A 19,907-nucleotide genomic window follows, 5' to 3' on the forward strand; every position below is an offset into this window, starting at 1 on the left:
TCCCCAAGGGCCCTGAGCCACCACTGAGGCCCTCTGCACCTGCAGCTCCACTGCCTGGGGCAGCCTCCCAGGACATCTTCCTCCCTCCCTCCATCCCGGGCTTTATTTAAACAACACCTTCTCAGCAAGGCCTCTCCTATTTAAAACTGCAACGCCCCCACCTCCTCTGTAACACGTGCATGTGTTTCCACGTGTGTATCATTCCCTCTGCCCTAAGGTGACCTGATCAGATGTCCCACGACCCCGACCCCGCACAACCCCAGCAATCTGGGTGGCATGTCTGCTCACGCCGCAGCCCCTGCTAAACCCTCCCAGGCAGGCCCTGCCCCTTGGGCTGTACAGAGTCCAGCCTTGAGGCGATAGCCAGAGCCAAGGGCGCTCTCAGTGGGCTCAGGACCAGAGGTATAAAATCCCCCAAACCTGGCCCCCAAGTCCCCGAGGGGACCTCAGGCAATGGGACCCCCAGGAGCCCCACTGCACAGTGCCCTCCTCCCCTCCTCATTCTCCCCTGGGGCTTCTACTCAAGCTGTTCTTCCACCAGAAACCCCCTATCAGTTCTGCCTAGCCCCACCCAGCCCTCCCCTAGCTCCATGACCCACCTTTGCTTTTCCCACCTACAGTTTTTATCGTTTGTGTTTTGTCTCCTTTAACAAGGAATACAACTCCATTCTCGGGTCATCTCTGGAAACAGCTATGGATGGTTCACAGACCCCTACTTTGTGCTGACCAGTTTTCCAGGGGTGTGTGTGAACGCAATGATGAGGTGCTGCACCCAGCAGGAATGAGTGGGAGCCCACCCCTTCCCAGTGCAGACCCCAGTCCAGAACCCCGGTCACAGGAACCCAGACTCAACCCTGCTCAGCCCAAAAAGCATCCCCCAAACCCCTACTGCAGTCACACAGCCCTGGGGTGGCTGCACAAATCACCCAAAGCCTATGACTCAGCCACCTTCGCCGCCCTGGGATGGCCTGGCAGACACACAGCTGGCCCTGCCCCAGGAGTTCACAGTCTGGATGGGAAAGCGCAGGTCACGTTCATGGAGCCTGCCAGGAGTTCCACATGACCTGCGGCCAGACCCCTCCCCGTCCCCCAGGAGGCAGGCAGCATCATCTAAAGATGCTTCTGTGCGAGGGTGCAGAGGTTGCCAAGGTCATGACTCCGGAACTGGACCCCCACTGGCCTGGCCCCTTCAAAGACCTTACACACAGCCTCCTCCAAAGTCTGGCTGTGGCCGCAAGACAACAGAGGCCCAGGCCGCAGTGAACAGAGCTGGCCAGAGGCTCCAGCGCCCAGACGCTCCCAGAGGAGGCTTGCCCCATCTCCCGGGTCTTATATAAGCACACCGGCTCTTTTCAGACGGTGTCCACATAACTACCCACAACCCAAGTTACTGCGGGCTAAGTCCTGGCTAAAGAAGGGAGAGAATTTATTAGAGAAACCTGGTTCTTGTGGGGTGGGGACAGACAGGGAAGAAAATGGGCCCCACAGGCAAGCCAGGTATCTGGCTGGCCGTGAAGGAGGATGACAAGGGCCAGGAAAAGGCAGGGGAGGCACGGCAGCTCCAGAAGAAAAAGGGATCCAACCTCAGACTCCAAACTGTTGCTGGCGACAAATGCTATGGGAGACGGAGCGTGACAAATGCTATAAGAGACGGAGCGTGGGAGAGGGCTGAGTTGGGCGCGGGGCTCGGCCCCTGAGGATGCCCAGGCCGGGATGGAGGAAGGCAAGGGGCTGGGGCAGCCGCAAAGGAGGCCCGAACACCCCGGGAACTCCCAGGGGCGGGACGGGGCCAAGGAAGGAGTCGACGGGCCAGGCTGGGGGTCTGGAGTTAAGGGACAGGGAAGGGGGCGGAGCCTGTGACTGCGGGCGAGGGGGGTTCTGAGTCCAGAGCGGGTGGCTCTCCCGGGACAAGGTCCAGGCCCGATCGCGGCCTCTGCCGGGGTTGCGGGGGTGAACGGCAGGGCTGGCTCGGGGCAGGGGTCTCGGCCACGGGTGGGGGTCTCCCCTGCGTCCCGGAAGTCTCTGCCGGGGAGGGGTCTCGTCCTGTCCCTCAGGTCGTCTTCCGGCCCTAACGGGGTCGGCGGGCTCGACGGGGTCTCGGCGGGGCGGGGTTCCCGGGGTCCTGGCGGCCCGCGCCCCTCACCGCGCTCTTCTTGGTCACCATCTTGTCCAGCCTCCGGGCGATCCGCGTAATCTCCTCCTCCTTGCCCATCATCGCCTCAGGAGCAGCGACCCCCGCACCCGTCGCGCCCGCCTCCGCAGCGGGGCTGGGACCCCGGCCCCGGTCGTCGCCACCTCCCGCACCCGCCGCAGCCGACGCAACCCCGCCGCGGACGGCGGACCCTCGGTTCAAACCCTCGGCCCCGCGGCCGCGCGCGGCATCCTAGGACGCGTAGTCCACGCGCCCGCCCGCCCCGCCCGCCGCGCCCGCGCTCGCCGAGCTCTGGACCACAACTCCCAGGCGCCACGCGGCGCGCACAGCCTCCTGGGAAGCGTAGTCCTGACCCGCCGCCGGCAGAGGCTCCTGGTCCCACTATAACCCGCTCGGGAGGCGCCCCGGGCACGCCCCTCCCGGGCCCAGACAGCCTGGAGCGACTGGGGCCCAGGAGGCCCGGGAATCCGCTCCCTTCTCTCCTCCTGCTTCGGGCCTTGCTGTCCCCCAGCGTCCTTCAGTGGATGGCTCAGGACCCAGCGCCCTCAGCCCTGCTCTTGGGCCCCGCTGAGCCCTGCGCGCTCCCCGCTTGGCCTGGAGGGCCGTCCCCAGCCTCCCAGAGCCGAGTTTGGGTCATTCGGACCTCTGAGTGGAGGTTACCTCTTCAAGAGGCCCGCGTACACTGGGAGGCCTCTTGTGGGGCCCTGCAGGTGTAAGCGCGCGGTAGCTGGACGTGGCATCTAGAAGGGGCCACTGCTGGGGTTCGCGAGGTGCGGGGGGCCTCTGCCTCCCAAGTCAGCTACCAGGGATTAGATTCTGGGCTCTGCAGGTTGACTGCTCTGTATCTCAGTCTCTCCACTTGTGAAGCTGGACTGACGACAGTGTCTGCCTCACAGGGCTCCCGTCAAGATGATGTAAGCTGATTGACATCACATGCCTGAGAACAGAGCAGGGGATGGAGCATGACCGTTAGTATTCATTGCCCTTGTTGTTGGAGGTCCCTAGGTAGGGCCAGACTGCAGGCAGCCAGAGAGATGGCCCAGGCCTAGGGAGGGTTGAGGACGAGGACAGGTGCGGGGCCAGCATCCCCACCAATGCCTGCCAACTCCTCAGTAATGCAGATGCTGAGTGGTTTGCTGGAGAGGGCACAATCCTGGGGGAGGCTGTGGACCAAGAAGCCGCTGTCTTTAGTGCTGTGGATCCTATATTCATTCAAGTTCAAGCCAAGGAACTATGAGGCCAGGTGGCAGGTGGAATGGGCTGAGCGTTCCTTGGGCTTTCTGTGACACTAATCAGATATAACTGAGCTTCCCAGCAGCCAAAATGAGAAAGAAAATATGGGCCGGGCGCGGTGGCTCAGGCCTGTAATCCCAGCACTTTGGGAGGCCGAGACGGGCGGATCACGAGGTCAGGAGATCAAGACCATCCTGGATAACACGGTGAAACCCCGTCTCTACTAAAAAATACAAAAAAAAAACTAGCCGGGCGAGGTGGCGGGCGCCTGTAGTCCCAGCTAATGTAGTCCCAGCTACTCGGGAGGCTGAGGCAGGAGAATGGCGTAAACCCGGGAGGCGGAGCTTGCAGTGAGCTGAGAACCGGCCACTGCACTCCAGCCTGGGCGACAGAGTGAGACTCCCGTCTCAAAAAAAAAAAAAAAAAAAAAGAGAAAGAAAATATGGTCAGTTAAGAGACTTATCTTGGCCGGGCACGGTGGCTCATGCCTGTAATCCCAGCGCTTCGGGAGGCTGAGGCAGGTGGATCACCTGAGGTCCGGAGTTCAAGACCAGCCTGGCCTACATGGTGAAACCCCTTCTCTACCAAGATTACAAAACTTAGCCAGGTGTGGTGCCGGGCGCCTGTAATCTCAGCTACTTAGGAGGCAGAGACAGGAGAATTGCTGGAACCCAGAAGGCGGAGGTTACAGTGAGCCAAGATAGCACCATTGTACTCCAGCCCTGGCCGACAACAGCGAGACTCTGTCTCAAAAGAAAAAGAGAGAGAGACACTCATCTTGGCCAGGTGCAGTGGCTCACCCCGGTAATCCCAGCACTTTGGGAGGCTGAAGTGGGCAGATTATCTGAGGTCAGGAGTTCCAGAAGAGCCTGGCCAACATGGCGAAACCCTGTCTCTGCTAAAAATACAAAAATTAGCCGTGTGTGGTGGCACATGCCTGTAATCACAGCTACTTGTGAGGCTGAGGCAGGAGAATCGCTTGAACCCAGGAGGTGGAGGTTGCAGTGAGCCCAGATTGTGCCACTGCACTCTAGCCTGGGTGACAGAGTGAGACTCTTGTCTCAAAAAAAAAAGACTCAGGCCGGGCGCAGTGGCTCATGCCTGTAATCCTAGCACTTTGGGAGGTGGACTGCCTGAGCTCAGGAGTTTGAGACCAGCCTGGGCAACATGGTGAAACCCCGTCTCTACTAAAATACAAAAAAAAAAAATTAGCTGGGCATGGCGGCATGCGCCTGTGATCCCAACTACTCAGGAGGCTGAGGCAGGAGAATTGCTTGAATCCGGGAGGCAAAGGTTGCAGCGAGCTGAGATCACGCCCCTGCCCTCCAGCCTGGTAACAGAGTCAGACTCCGTCGCAAAAAAAACCCTCAATCATAAGGAAAGAGCATAGCATTCCTTGTGAGGAGCAAAGTCTTTCAAAGATAGAGGCCCCGTGATATTATATGATTATATTATTATTAATACATGAACACAGTTTCCATACTGACTGATTCTGCCCTCACTGAGCTGGGGCTTCCAACCTAGACCATCCAAGCAAGTCCTCGTGGCAAGAATTCCATAGTTTGGGCATATAGGAAGACTTGAAGGGTCCAGCCTCATCAGAGGCACACGAGAGGAGGCTGGAGCCACCCACCCTTCAGCCACCCTCTCAATGGCTGGCAACCAGACCAAGGAGCTGGCCAGGGTCCTGTAGAAGCCACACTGGAACTGCCCTTGTGCAGGAACCAGCAGGAACCCCAGAAAGCGTGGCTTCGGAGGTCCGGGTGGCCAGGGTTTCAAAGCTGGTTCCCACCATCCATGAAGACACTGGACACATCCATGGAGCCTGCCTGGCCAGACACACAGGCTTCTCCAACAGCCGAGGGTGAGTTGATTTGAAGACCACCGAAAGGAAGCCAGCCCTCAAGCTGGGGGTGGGGGAGACCTCCAAGTATCAGGACTGCAGATCCTGAGATGCTGGCAAGGGCTGGAGCACAGAGAGGCCCCTCCTGGGCAGGAGGTGCAGCCCAGACAGCACGGAGGAGAACTGACCCCAGATAGCTGCAAGTTCCTAAGAGTGGAGGCAGAAAGGAGAGAGGGCCAAGCCCAGTTCTGGTTGAAGTGTTGGTGGGGTGCAAGGTGTCTCAACAATCCAGGGAGTCAGAGACCAAACCCCTGACAGAAAATAAACTGGTGGGAAGAAACCATCATCTCTTTTTTTTTTTGAGACAGAGTTTCGCTCTTGTGGCCCAGGCTGGAGTGCAGTGGCACGATCTCGGCTCACTGCAACCTCCGCATCCCAGGTTCAAGCAATTCTCGTCTCAACCTCCCGAGTAGCTGGGATTACATGCATGCACCACCACTCCAGGCTAATATGTTTGTATTTTTAGTAGAGACGAGGTTACATAATATTGGTGAGGCTAGTCTCAAACTCCTGACCTCAGGTGATCCGCCCACCTCGGCCTCCTAAAGTGCTGGGATTATAGGCGTGAGCCACCGCGTCCGGGCCATCATCTCCTTTATACCAACCTCTAGCAGAAAGGTGTTGTTCGTTCAGTTATGAACAAGGCCATGAACCAGATCTGGTCATCTGGGCCTGTGGCTGAGCTGGCACGGATGGGAACTGTGTCGTGCCCACACACTGGCTGCTACTGGAACTGCAGAGGCTGCCCAGTGGTAACATCTTGTTCTTGGTAAAGAAGCACTTGGGTTTTGATATCACACTTTAAGAAAATATTTTCCTAACCGTGTGTTGGTAGAACTGGCTTCCTTTATGATCCCATGAATTCTACCTTGTGCACCGTGGACGAGGGGCCTCAACGAGGACGCCAGGAACTGGGTGGGACTCCCTTGCTGAGCAGGAGCTGAGGTCCCTCTCCGGGCCCTTCTTCCTCCTCCATGAGATGCCCGCTGGTCCTCTACCTCCTGGGGCCCTGGGCATGGCCACACAAGACAGAGCTCGTGAGGAGCCTGACATGTCTCAGGGGGTCCTAGTGGAGGCCCGGCCCACAGAGGCTGCAGACAGAGGGAGTTCGAGATGCTGGGGTGTCTTTTTTTTTTTTTTTTTTTTTTTTTTTTTGAGACGGAGTCTCGCTCTGTCCCCCAGGCTGGAGTGCAGTGGCCGGATCTCAGCTCACTGCAAGCTCCGCCTCCCAGGTTTACGCCATTCTCCTGCCTCAGCCTCCCGAGTAACTGGGACTACAGGTGCCCACCACCTCGCCCGGCTAGTTTTTTTTGTATTCTTTTAGTAGAGACGGGGTTTCACCGTGTTAGCCAGGATGGTCTCGATCTCCTGACCTCGTGATCCGCCCGTCTCGGCCTCCCAAAGTGCTGGGATTACAGGCTTGAGCCACCGCGCCCGGCCGCTGGGGTGTCTTAAGAACAATGGCTGGCAGGTTGGGAATTCCCCAGGAAGCGATGTCAGCTGTGGACCCAGCCTACGGGGTTACGTCAGGGCACGTGGGGAGCCTGGTCAGACAGGTGTGGATGGGGTCACTGGTTCGTGGTTCATGGCAGGGGCAGGTGATGGAGAGAAAGGGGTGGACAGGACAGGCAGGGAAGGGGGTTAGCAAAAGAAGGCGGGGGCCTCTGACCTGCAGGCCGCAGCCACTCCCCTAGGACAGCAGCCCCAAACCCTGACATGCTCCAGTCCTGCGTGGAAGCAGCCGCTGCAGGGGAAGAGGTGTAGGCCCATCCCGGTGATCAGAGAGCCCGCAGTCCGGTGGGGAGGTCCTGCCCCCTGGGCGGAGGCAGGTGACTGGCCCCGTGCCTGTGAGGAACAGTGGCCTCTAGGTGGTGGGAGTGAGCCACGGACGGGTGAGCCTCACTTCAGCACCACCCCACCCCCAAGCCCCAGGGCGGTTCAGTTGGTTCCCAGCAAGAGCCACAGCTGCCCCCCAGGACTGTGAAGTGGCAGAGGCGAGAAGGTGGCCAGTCGCAGAGAGCAGCCTCACTTGTGAGGGCTGTGGCGGCGACCAACCCTGAAACTCCCCAGTGCCCCTGGTCCCGGATCCCTCAGGAGCTCTGGACTTCGGAGACCTTGTTCTGAGCATTCCCGCCCCCCTGGACCTTACTGACCTCCGGACGTCCTCCTCCACAGAGCTTCCCCCAGCAAGCTGCCCAGGGGTGCCAGACGTTCCTGTGCCCTCAGGAATTTGCACCCAGAGGCTGAGAACATCAGAACCATCGATTTTCCTGTGGGGCGTCCCTGCAGCGTGCTGCTCCAGCCCCTACTCCCATCCTCAGCAGCTGAAAAACTTTCCTTCCCTGTGTGCAGGCACACGTGCACACGCACACAGGCAGGCGGGGGCCTTACACACACAGGGAGCCACTTGCCCAGAGGGCAAGGCCCGGGTCCCACTCTGCCACATTAGGGTTTCGGTTAAACCCTGAGAACAGAGTCGGAAATGCACATAGCCTGAAAGAAGGGTGGCTCATAGCGGAGGCAGTGGTGATGAAGGAGAGGGATGCTCACTCACCCACTCCGGGCGCCGAGCCTGTCTCATCCTGGGAGCCACAGCCACATGACGTGCAGGTGGAGGGGAGAGGCCTCCTGATTAGGAGCTGCCACGGGGTGAGGAGTGCCCCACTCCCCTTCACAGACCCAGCGGCTGCACGACACCAGGCTAGGTCTCTGTGGTCACCTGTGGCCAGCCTCACCTGGGACTGAGCCCCAGGAAACAGGAGGGTTCCGTCTCCTCCTCCATGGTGTCCTCCACACTCGATGTCTTTATGGACAGAGACACATGGATAGGCCTTTAGGAATTCTCTGTAGGCAACAGGGCCCTGTCCTGAGGGCTCTAAGGAGGAGATGTGTCCCACCTTGGAGGTCTGAGGGGGCAGTTCTGGCCCCAACAGGCGTCTGGGGAGAAACCCCCCGGTCCACCCCACAGGGCCGGCCGCACCTTTGGCCCAAAAGCCTGTCCCTCCCCCATCCTGAGTCCAGGAAACTTCGGAAGCTCAGGCTCTTTATTTTTCTATTTGCGTCCCCCGCCCCCTGCCTGCCCAAAGCCGGCCATGACCCCGGTGGCCGCTATCCATGCTTCCCCTCTGGCTGAGGCAGAGCCACGGTGGGAAGCCTCCTGCTGCCAAACTCACACAGAGCCCCACTTGCTTCCTGCAACCACAGAGCGGGGGCCAGGGAATCCTGCAGCCCCAGGAGCCCCCACCCCCTGCCACCCCATGGTGGCAGCCCTCCCACAGCCCAAGCACCTAGGCGCCATCTCTGCGCCCCGTTCCATCAGACCCTTCAGCCCACCTTGGGGGCTCTGCCGAGCTGTGTCCCCATTGGACCCCACCCAGGCCTCCCTTGGATGCCCACCGGCAGGTCAGCGATGGGGCTTAGGTCCAGCAAGTGTTCCCCTGTCCCAGGCACCAGTAGATGAGGGCAGGGGATGGGGACTGGGACCACTGCTCCTGGCTTTGCCATTGCAGCAGCCGGCTCTCTGGACCTCAGTCACCCAGTCTGCAGAATGGGAAGAGCCACCTGCCCAGGGCAGCGTCTCTCGGAAAGTCCCCAGCCCAGCCCATGCCTTGGCCCAGTCCCAGCTCCCTCCCACAGAAGCAACGCTGGGGGAGGCAGGAGGCATCCCCAGAGGCCAGTGGCGGCCCTGGCGGCCCGCTCCAGGCTTGCTCTAACAATGCACTTCCCCCACACAATTCCCAGAAATGCTGCCCTGCCAGCCCGCCAGCCTGGCGGCCACTCCACCCTGCCCCTCCCCAGAGGCCCCAGGCAGCCGTGGGGTCGGGCTATGGGTGAAGCCTGGAGACCCGACTCACGGACTCACGGGGCAGCAAAACCAGGGTTCCCTGAGGCGGCACCTCCCAGGGGCCCACGCCTCCCAGAGAGAGACCAGGCAGACTCCCGGGGCAGCCGGAGCAGGGGCTGAGAGCCAACTTTGGCCAGGCCCCCCTGCAGAAGCAGAGCCCCCTGCCTTCTCCGCTGGCGGTGAGCCCGTCCCTCCTGCCCTGCACAGCCGCATCTTCACGTAGCAGCTGAGCTGAGGCAGATCATGCTCTACTCAGAACCTCCCAAGGTCCCGTCTCACTCAGAAAATGCAAGACTCTCCCAGACCCCACTCAGCCCTTGTTCCCTCTGAGCCTCATCCCCTCCTCTCTGCACCCCCTGCTCCACTCATGCCAGCAGACTTCCCTGCCCCAGGGCCTTGGCACATGCTCCTCCCTCTGTGAAAAGACCCCTCCCTTGAACCCCCAAGGGCAAAATCCATGCGTGACCCTGATACAGCCCCTCCCTACACCTGGCACCCCAAGTTCTGGCTTGTTTGTGGATTTGTTTTCGGTTAGGTTTGTTTTGTTTCATTTTTGTTTTTTGAAACAGTCTTTCTCTGTCGCCCAGGCTGGAGTGCAGTGGTGCGATCTCGGCTCGCTGCAACCTCCACCTCCCAGGCTCAAACAATTCCTGTGCCTTAGCCTCCCTACTAGCTGGGATTGCAAGCATGTGCCACCACCCCCAGCTAATTTTTGTTTTTTCCTTTTGTTTTTGTTTGGAAACAGAGTCTCACTCTGTCGCCCAGGCTGGAGTGCAGTGGTGCAGTCTCGGCTCACTGCAACCTCCGCCTCCCGGGTTTAAGCGATTCTCATGCCTCAGCCTCTGGGGTAGTTGTGACTACAGGAGCCCACCATGCCCAGCTAATTTTTTTTTTTTTTTTCAAGTAGCGACGGCAGTTTCATCATACTGACCAGGCTGTTCTCGAACTCCTGACCTCAGGTGATCCTCCCGCCTTAGCCTCCCAAAGTGCTGGGATTCCAGGCGTGAGCCACTGGCCTGTTTGTGGATTTGTTGACTGTCTGTCTCTTCACCAAAATGGAAGCTTCCCACAGGCGGGGACCTGTCTGTTTTGTTCTCTGCCAAATTCCTAACCCCTAATACAGGGTCTGCTACACAGCAGCTGCCCAAGAACAAATGGACGGATAGATGTTGCCAGTCCCTGAGCAAGAAGGGGTGGATGAGCCCCCAGAACACAGGCCTGCCCCCTCTAGCGCATGTGGCAGCCCCAGCTGGCTGTCACCAATGCCAGGACAAGCAACAGAAAGAAACACACAGCTTCAGGCGTCCAGCCCTGCAGTGCCCCTCCGTGGCTGGGAGAGAGATGACCCCTGAGGGTGTTCTCCCTCTCCCCATTTCCCAACCTGGCAGGGGAGGAGGAGGCTGGGCCAGCCCAGGACAGGGCAGTCAGAGTGGACACTGCCCTCCAGGGACCCTGGGGACCAGAGTGTACTAACACATGCCCCACAGTGCAGGGTACACCGCGAGCCCCATTTGGGCCTCTACAGAGCCACAAAGGGACCGGGGCTCACATAAGCACAGGACCAGGTTACCCACAGACCCAAGCCCAAGCCACCAAGGTCTGAATAAAGGCAGCCATACAAGCATGGAGGTGGAGACAAGGGTGGGGCCAGTAGAACTTGGGCAGGAGCTCCCAGCCAGTGGGGGCCGGGGCCGCAGGACAGAATGTCTGGCGCCTGCTCAGCCTAAGCTGGCCCCAGGCTCCCTCCTCCTGCAAGGCCAGCCTTCCTTCCTGAGCTGCAGTTTCCTGGCCCCTCCCTGCTGTTGCCTCAGAAACCCAGAGCAGCCCAGCCCACCAGCCTGCTTCCCATGGAACCCCCCCATCAACAAACAGCCCTGGGAAGGCCGCACAACAGGCAGCAACACCCAGGGACACAAGTGGCCCTGCAGCTGCCCCTAGGGCAGGATACCCCGAGGGCCACACGACGGTCCCTGCAGAGCTCAAGCAGCTGCTCTGACACCCCAACTCCTGTCCAGTGCCCCTAAAAGTGGGCACAGCCCTTGATAACACCCTAGGTACATGCCCACCATAGCACAACACCCCAGAATTTGAGAACAGCTTCCACATCACCAGGGCCCTGGGAACACCTAGGAAGCCCCGCTCGCCGCAGGTGACCTAACCCTGACTGTCCACAGCATATCTGCTGCCCACAGCCCAGCCCCACCCTGTGCATTTAGCACTCCCATCCCCACCATCCCCCTGTGGCCCTCGACCCAGAGAAGGCCCCACCCCTCTCAGTCCTGCTGGCCCTTAGCACCCAGAGTAGAAGAGACCCTGACACCACACTGGCACATCATCCCTCAGACTACAAAAGCACCTCACTTGCACCACACACCCTCAGACCCTTCCCCACTCGCACCGCACACCCCAGTCTGCAGGCCCCGGCACAGCCCCACACACCCACACCCTCAGACCCTTCCCCAATCTGCACTGACACCCAGCTCTGCATGCAACTCTCAGGTCCGCTGGACTGTGGCAAATCGTCAGGTGAACCCTAACCCCACACCTAACAGTTGAGAGGCGCTGCCCAGATGAGTACATGCACCTCTCATGCCTGCTCATGCCAGGAAAGCACAGGCACCTCCTGCCGCCCCACCTGCCCTCTCCCAGAGTTGAGGCCGGCAGCTATCAGAAGCCCAGTGACACTGTGCGTACCAGGACTGAGAGCTGGAAGGCACAGAGCCAGGAAAAGCCTGTGTCCCTGGGCAAGGGCCACCTGAACCTGGACCTGTCATTGGCCAAGAGAGACATGCACACAACTGTCCACCTGGTTCTGAGGCATCGGGCGGCCTCTACATAGACCCTCACCCCAGCCTCACACTCTCACTGCCCTGGCCTCTGCCATGTCTCACTAGGCCTGGAGCCGCAACTCCAGGACAAGGCCCACTAAATACAGAGCTCCCGAGGAGCCGGACCTGTCTCAGTGAGTTCCGTAGAAAGCCCACCAAGGCCACAGACAGGAGACCAAGATGCTGCCGTCTCTCGAGGACAGTGGCTGGAAGGCTGGGGGCTCCCTGCGGAAGAGGTGTTCAGCTGTGGGCAGAAGGTAGGATCTGAACTGGAGACAGCCAAAGTTCGGGAGGCCAGAGAGCCCCCTCCACCTGAAACTGCATCCAACAGGAACCCCTACCTCCACCCTTGAGGAGCAGGAGGGTCCAGGCCCCTCGGACTCGGTAATTGGTCCCAGCCTCGCTGCTCTTGCAGCCGCAGGGGCTGGGCTGGCGGGAGCCTGGGAGGTCTGTGCCCAGGCAGTGCCTGGGAGGTCCCGCCATCCCGGCCCGGAGCCGTGCCAAGCCAAGCCCCCACCCACAGCCACCGAGGGGGGGGACTACCCAGCATCCTTTGCAGGCCTCACTTGGAGGCCGGGGTTTCTGTCCAGGCTGAGGGAGAGGGGCAGGTGGTAGGCAGGACAGTGTCCACTCAGTGCCCAGGCCAGTCCCACCCTTATAGAGAAAGCTTGCCCCCAAACTCTGCCTTTCTGACTGGGGTTTGGGGGCTACAGATAGGCTCCCTCCCAAGGGTGAGCCATAGCCCACCTGGTCCAGGATAGACTGAGGTGGGGTTCCAGAGGCAGAGGAATGCTCCTAGACTCATGAACTGCCTGCCCTCCTTTGGAGAAGGCTGGGGCCCAAGCTCAGTGGCCAGAGAAGCCTTGAGGACCCTCCAAACTTCATGGAGCAGGACCCCTGGTCCTGGACCTATTATGGGCCCTCATCTCTTCCTGGGAGAGTCCAGCTTGCCTGGCTCCCAAGGCCCTGGGCAGCCTCCAGCACTAGAGTCCCCCTCACCCCACACCCAGGCAGACAGACAGACACAGGCCACACACAGATGCACAGACACACATCGGATGCCCCTCCCTCAGCACAACTGGCCACACCCACACCATCCCCTGTACCGCCCTGGAGAGTCCCCCCAGCCCTGGGACTCCAGATCACACCACCCTGACTGTGGTCTCTACCCCAACTGCGTCCCATCTGGACACTGGGCCGGGGCTGCCGGCCTCCTCCCTGCCACGCGGAGATAAAGGAGCACCCAGGAGGCTCCCCACCCAGCCCTGGCTCACAGGACATGACAGCCGGACACCTGAGTCGCACAGCCCAGCCAAGAGGGTGGGTCATTGGCTGGCGCCAGGCAAGGCGGCTGCTGGTGGGTGTTGTAGGGGACGAGGAGGCGATGAGGTCATGCCGGACACTGCCTGCCACTATGTTTAGAGCAGCTCCAGTGACTCTGGGCTCTCAGGGGCGGCAGAGGACCAAGCAGAGCCCCCAGGGAACTGCAAATCCCTCCCAACATGTGAGGGCTGCTGCAGAGGACCCTGAGGACCTCTTTCCCAGGCCCCAGTGACCAGCCACTGCCCAGGCTGAGCCAGGCCCTGGTGACCCCAGACTCCATCCCTAAGGTTGTAAGCAGAGGGAGCTTCTGCCAAGTAGCAGCCCTTTGGGGGTCTTCACACAGCTCCCCACCCCCCTGCACCTTCCTGCCAGCTGCCCAGGAGGCCCACCCACACTGAGACTTGGCCAAGGGTCCAGCCACCCACACTGAGATTGAAAGGGAACTAGCACCACCCAGCAGAGGCCTGTAAGCCCATCCATCCCTGTGGCCACAACTCTGCCTGCCTCCCCAGAAAAGCCAGAGGCCACACCTCCTGGTGCCCCAAGGGCCCCCCATTAGCCAGCACTGGTTCAGTGTCTGTGAATGAGGTGCTAGGCCCATGGGGCAAACTGGAGTGAGGGGAGACCTGGAGGCCAGACTGGGAGACCCAGCTCCGCATGCTGGGACGATGGGTGTCGAGACAGACTGTGATGTGGCGCTTTGGGGAGGGCTGGACACCGACCGCGACAGCTCTCGGTGGGGGTGACCCTGTGGGGGTGCTGGCCTCAGGGCAGGAGCGCCCCTGGGGACAGTTCAGGAACAGCCTCTGAGGGGCACTGCAAGGCCCACATGGGCCCCCCATTCATAGCATAGGCTGGATGTGGCCTAGCGAGGCTGGCAGGGACAGAGACCCAAGAGCTTCTGGCCACACAGGCTCAAGGTCACCAAGATCTGTGGTCTCTACCCATGGGGCTCCCAGCATGGTGGTAGGTGGAGGGCAGTTGCAGAGCCTCCAGGCTATGAGGAGATGTGCCATGAGGTGGGGGGGATTCTGACCCTGCCTGGAGGGCTGCTGGGGACACTCGACACTCCTCCAGTAGAACCATGTGTGGCAGTGGGAGGGGAGGACGTCCAGAGGGAGACCCTCAGCTCTGGAGGCGAGATCCCCTCCTGATGGGGTGGGAAGGAGACAGTGAAAATTCAGGAAGCCGGACGCTCCTCTGGAACCCGGCCCTCCCCAGGTCAGAGGATCCAGGGAGGGGCCAGCGGGAAGGACCCAGGTCAGCCCTGCCTCTTGCTGCAGCGGTGGCCTGGGCTGGGCAGGGGAGCCGCACAGCCCCTGCGGGTCCCAGCCCCCTCCCCAAGGGCCCTGAGGTGGGCAGGGAGGAGGCCACAGCCTCTGCATCCCTGCTCCCCCTTCTCTTTGTGGGCTCTGTCCAGGGCCTCTGCTCTCTCCCTCCCTGTGTCAGCTTTGCCTTGTGCCAGAGTTGGTTTGGGAGTGAGGACAGAAACACGACGACCACCTTGTCCCATAAAGGCATTCAAAGTCCCTGGTGCTGCCAGGAACGTTGTGCATGGGCGCCCTTGGGTAGTCAGAGCGCCTCCCCAAAGACGGGGGCTTTTCTGAGGGCGCTGCACTCCAGGAAGGACTTGCCGGCTGTTGGGAAGGCAGCCTCCCAAGAACTTGGTGTGCAAAAGGGCCCTCTCCTCCCCATGGAGCTTCCTAGGGGGGTGCGGGGAACGGCAACGAGCGGGACACTGCCGCCCTCCCCCAGTTACTGCCCGGGGGTCCGACTCCGTGGGTGGGTGGCAGCTCGCCTCTGAAAGTCTGGCAGCACCGGCCCACATCGGCAGCCCTTTCCTTCCCACCCGGGGGTCTCTCCGTCGGAGAGGTGGCGGGGGAGGTGGGGGGGCTGTGCGCGGGGGAGGCCTCCGCGAAATCCCGCCCGGCCGGAGAAGAAAGGGAGCCCCCGGGGAGGGGGCGGCCCCGACCCGCCCCGGCCCGCCCGCCCCGCCGCCGATTGGCCCCGAGCCGCTATATCTGGGCGCCCGCCCGGCCCGAGGCCACCGCCGTCCCCAACGCCGTCCGCCCTCCCGGCCTGGCCCGCCCTCGCGCCCGGCTCCGCAGTGCCCGCCGCCCGCCCGCCGCGCTCCCGCGCTCCGTTCCGCCCAGGCCGCGCCCAGCTGGAATGCAGAGATCGCCGCCCGGCTACGGCGCACAGGACGACCCGCCCGCCCGCCGCGACTGTGCATGGGCCCCGGGACACGGGGCCGCCGCTGACCCGCGCGGCCTCGCCGCCGCCCCCGCCGCCCTCGCCGCGCCCGCCGCGCCCGCCTCGCCGCCCAGCCCGCAGCGCAGTCCGCCGCGCAGCCCCGAGCCGGGGCGCTATGGCCTCAGCCCGGCCGGCCGCGGGGAACGCCAGGCGGCAGACGAGTCGCGCATCCGGCGGCCCATGAACGCCTTCATGGTGTGGGCGAAGGACGAGCGCAAGCGGCTGGCTCAGCAGAACCCGGACCTGCACAACGCGGTGCTCAGCAAGATGCTGGGTGAGCGGCGGGAGGGCGGCAGAAGGGGGAGCGGGCGGGGGGCTCGGGCCGGGGGGGAGGGGGGCGCGGGGGTCCCCGGGTCGCGGCGTACGGGGGCTGCGCCGAACCCTCGAGGGGCGTCCCAGGCGCACGGAGGGCTCGGCGCCCACCCGCCCGACGGCGTTCCACTCACTGGCGCCCGCGGCCCGCAGGCAAAGCGTGGAAGGAGCTGAACGCAGCGGAGAAGCGGCCCTTCGTGGAGGAAGCCGAACGGCTGCGCGTGCAGCACCTGCGCGACCACCCCAACTACAAGTACCGGCCGCGCCGCAAGAAGCAGGCGCGCAAGGCCCGGCGGCTGGAGCCCGGCCTCCTGCTCCCCGGATTAGCGCCCCCGCAGCCACCGCCCGAGCCTTTCCCCGCGGCGCCTGGCTCGGCTCGCGCCTTCCGCGAGCTGCCCCCGCTGGGCGCCGAGTTCGACGGCCTGGGGCTGCCGACGCCCGAGCGCTCGCCTCTGGACGGCCTGGAGCCCGGCGAGGCTGCCTTCTTCCCACCGCCCGCGGCGCCCGAGGACTGCGCGCTGCGAGCCTTCCGCGCGCCCTACGCGCCCACCGAGTTGTCCCGGGACCCCGGCGGTTGCTACGGGGCTCCCCTGGCGGAGGCGCTCAGGACCGCGCCCCCGGTGGCGCCGCTCGCTGGCCTGTACTACGGCACCCTGGGCACGCCCGGCCCGTACCCCGGCCCGCTGTCGCCGCCGCCCGAGGCCCCGCCGCTGGAGAACGCCGAGCCGCTGGGGCCCGCCGCCGATCTCTGGGCCGACGTGGACCTCACCGAGTTCGACCAGTACCTCAACTGCAGCCGGACTCGGCCCGACGCCCCCGGGCTGCCGTACCACGTGGCACTGGCCAAACTGGGCCCGCGCGCCATGTCCTGTCCCGAGGAGAGCAGCCTGATCTCCGCGCTGTCGGACGCCAGCAGCGCGGTCTATTACAGCGCGTGCATCTCGGGCTAGGCTGCCGGCGCCGCCCGGGTCCCTGCAGCGCTTCCTCCCGCAGCCCCCGCGACCGATCCGACCGCGTCGCTGCCCGCTCTACCCTCTCGCACGCGTGTATGTTTGGCTCCATGTCACAGCCCCCTAGGAGCCAGTGATGCTCGGCCTTGTGCCCGTTCCGCCACCCAGGCCACCCTTCCTGGGCTTCTGGGCTACCTGCCCTCGGGAGGGCCCCTGCGACGGTGCCTGGAGTTCCCACGTGTCCTGGGGCTTTTCCAGGAAGCCGGAGCCTAGGACCTGTTGGCAGAGTTGCCAGGGTTACGTTTTTGAGGCACCTGTTCCTTTTTTTGCTGTGTATTTTCTACAACCAGATTGTATTAATATTTTTTACTTTGCCCTTTTAAAAAATTATACCTAATACAATATATTTAATTTTTACTTAAACTCTTAAACTTTTCTTCCAAGAAGTTTCAGTGATCAGAGCCGTCACTGTGGCAAAGGCTTTTGAAATGTGAGGAATACAGATGTTTGCTTGCTGTAAAGGAGGAGCCTGGGGCTGGGTCCCCGGGTGGAGAGGCCACAATAAAGCCTCGGGCCTTTCCTCTGCACACTGACAACTGTGGTGTTTGCAGGGAGGGAAGAGCAGTTCCCCCAAATAGCCCTGGACGCCCCTTCCCTCCTAATCGCCCCCAGGGAGCCTGACTCCTAGCTTGAGCCCCATAGCACTCCTCCCTCCTTCCGTGACACAGCCCAGACAGCGTGGGTAGCAGGCATGGGGTCCACACTCCCCCCCAGCCCTCCACTCCCCTCCTGTCCCACCCCGATGTTAACTCAAGCCTATCAGACATCAGACTACCAGCAATCCCCTCACATCCCTGGCAGGGTTCCATTGCCCTTGCCTCTGCCTTAAAACTTCCATGCCCAAGGGCTGCCCAGTACGGCACCCTTCCTGAGGGAGGCTGGCAGGTTGGCAGCCCACATGCAGACACAGATTCCAGGGGTCTCTGTCAGCTGTTCTCACTCACCCCAGGGAGGGCAGCACCCTGCTACACCCACAGCACTCCCCCAACCCGGGTGACCTGTCCAGCTCTGCCCAGAGACAGGGTCGATGACCAAGGCAGGAGAGCCTAGGCTTTACATCCCAAGACCCCCCAACTCTGGAGCCGTATCACACTAGTCCCCAGGAGGACTGGACACCCTTTTTTTTTTTTTTTTTCTCCGGAGACGGAGTCTTCTCTGTTGCCCAGGCTGGAGTGCAGTGGCGCAATCTCGGCTCACTGCAAGCTCCGCCTCCTGGGCTCACTCCATTCTCCTGCCTCAGACTCCCGAGTATCTGGGACTACAGGAGCCCACCACCATGCCTGGCTAATTTTTTGTATTTTAGTAGAGACAGGGTTTCACTGTTAGCCAGGATGGTCTTGATCTCCTGACCTCATGATCCACCCGCGTTGGCCTCCCAAAGTGCTGGGATTACAGGCATTAGCCACCACGCCCAGCCTGGACACCCTCTTTCCATGCTGACCTCTTGGTCCTCTTGACCTCGAGCCCACGTGTTCAGGGAAGTTTGGAGCAATCACCCCCAGAAGTGAACACCCAGACGCACTCCCTAGGGCCTGGGAAGTATAAGCCAAGAGGAGGGGCGTATCCTGCCCCAGCACCCCCTCTGCATAGGTGGGGAGTCGGTGGGGAGAGCGAAACTTGACCGCCCTGGTGTGGAAAGTCGCTCACGGCTCAGCCTCCCAGGTACAGGGGGTGTGCACGCCTCTGAGAGTGTGTCCGTGTGGTTCTCTGTGTGTGTGAATGAGACTCCCAGTGTGGCCCTTCACGCAGGGGACAGCGTGTGGGTGGCACGTGGATGTGCAGCCTGGGGCGGGATGGACCTGTGCCTGCTGCCTGAGTGTGTGTGCGGAGGGGGTGAAATGGGGCTATTTTACGGCTACCCTTCCCTGGAGCAGAGCATGTCACCTCTGTATTAATCAGCATGAGTGCCACCCCTCAGATGGGCCCCCAGTAGGGGCTGCACCTGGGGCCCCTTCCCCACCACATTGGCAGCAGAGCACACAGAACTCAAAGACAAAGGGACAGAGAGACATGCAGAGGGGACAGAAACAGACAAGGAGAAACAGCCATGCTGAAGAGGGCAGGAGACAGGCTCAGAGGTAGAGAGAGATGCACCAGGCAGGCACAGGCACAGACACAGCCCACAGGACACCGAGGTCATTGCCCATGTCTTCCAAGCACTGTCTGCCAGTACACAGCAGGGAGGCAGAGAAGGTGAGACCCAAAGGGACACAAGCCACATCTGTCTTTCGGTGGGGAGTGGGGGGTCTCTGAGGCACCAGTGTGGACTCTTCATGGGCTCATACCATGAGATAAATGCTCACACCGGTGAGTGCAAGCCACACCCAGCTCTCATGGCCACCAACTCCTGCTCTGGCCCACTCCCTGGGACCCTGGGGTCAGCAGGCCCAAGATGCACCCCCTTCCATGGGGACCTCAGCCAGAGGGTGACCCAGCAGCCAGAGTCTGCAAGTGGCTGACTAAGGCATGAGACCACCTGCCCCTCCCCCAACCCCCAACCAGGGCAGGAGAGAGACAACAGACCCAGCCTGTCCTGCTGACTAAATTCATGTGAACAGCCCCCATCCCTGGCCTCCAGTGACTCCCTGTTTGGGCTGGGCATCTCCCCAGCCACGCCTTCCCCAGCAACACCCACGGACACAGACAGACAGCCTAGGGGAGGCCAGAGTGGCAGTCTCACAGCCAGCACGCATCCCCTATTCTGGACTCCTCTCCCCCATTGCACCCCCTTCTAGACCAATGGGGTGGAGAGCTTGGAAGACACCTTGGGTGGCAACACAGCCTCATGGTCTGTGTGAGGAAGGGACAGAGTGGGTACCTGTGAGAAGCCCCTCCCCCAAGTGCCAGGGTTGGGGGCTAGTGGGGGGCCCCAGCTGAAGCAAGTCCCAGCCCAGAGGCTGGAAATGCCCAGGAGAAGGATCAGAAGGGGACATGAAAGAGGTTTCCACTGAGGGCACCTGGTTCCAATTGTGGCCCTCGGCAGCAGTGGGTGGGGTCTCCTTACACGGCCTCTTCCAGGGCCCAGCCCAGGGATCTCCCCTCTACCCGC

General features: G+C 61.8%; 2 protein-coding genes across 11 annotated transcripts in view; one reads left to right on the forward strand and one right to left on the reverse strand.

Moving 5' to 3' along the window:
• TCEA2 (transcription elongation factor A2) overlaps positions 1-19,907 on the reverse strand; it is a 29,060-nt gene that overhangs the window by 6,568 nt on the left and 2,585 nt on the right. For 3 of the 10 annotated variants that reach the window (XM_030914265.1, XM_030914261.1, XM_030914262.1), the window contains exons 1-2: positions 6,157-6,297; positions 2,144-3,089 (exon numbers count right to left, since the gene is read on the reverse strand). The exons of 1 other annotated variant lie outside the window; for it this stretch is intronic. In XM_030914265.1, the coding sequence (XP_030770125.1) occupies positions 2,144-2,215 (72 nt within the window). In that variant the 5' untranslated portion in view covers positions 2,216-3,089; positions 6,157-6,297. Of the gene's footprint in view, positions 1-2,143; positions 3,090-6,156; positions 6,421-6,957; positions 8,315-19,907 lie in introns of those variants that run through there. 6 more of the 10 variants (XM_030914260.1, XM_030914259.1, XM_030914257.1 and 3 more) reach the window with 5 other exon arrangements.
• Positions 15,295-17,385, forward strand: SOX18 (SRY-box transcription factor 18). Its single transcript, XM_030914255.1, has 2 exons — positions 15,295-15,810; positions 16,002-17,385. Exons 1-2 carry the CDS (start codon positions 15,453-15,455, stop codon positions 16,796-16,798), a joined length of 1,155 nt encoding a protein of 384 aa, XP_030770115.1. The 5' UTR covers positions 15,295-15,452; the 3' UTR covers positions 16,799-17,385.

This window comes from Rhinopithecus roxellana, chromosome 13, assembly GCF_007565055.1.
Source record: "Rhinopithecus roxellana isolate Shanxi Qingling chromosome 13, ASM756505v1, whole genome shotgun sequence".
Classification (NCBI taxonomy): Eukaryota; Metazoa; Chordata; class Mammalia; order Primates; family Cercopithecidae; genus Rhinopithecus; species Rhinopithecus roxellana.

Excerpts from the sequence above, each read along its gene's own strand:
- SOX18 (XM_030914255.1), top strand. The coding sequence starts at position 15,453 with ATGCAGAGATCGCCGCCCGGCTACGGCGCACAGGACGACCCGCCCGCC. Across the intron at positions 15,811-16,001 it reads GGTGCTCAGCAAGATGCTGG|GCAAAGCGTGGAAGGAGCTG; the intron begins GTGAGCGGCGGG and ends CGCGGCCCGCAG.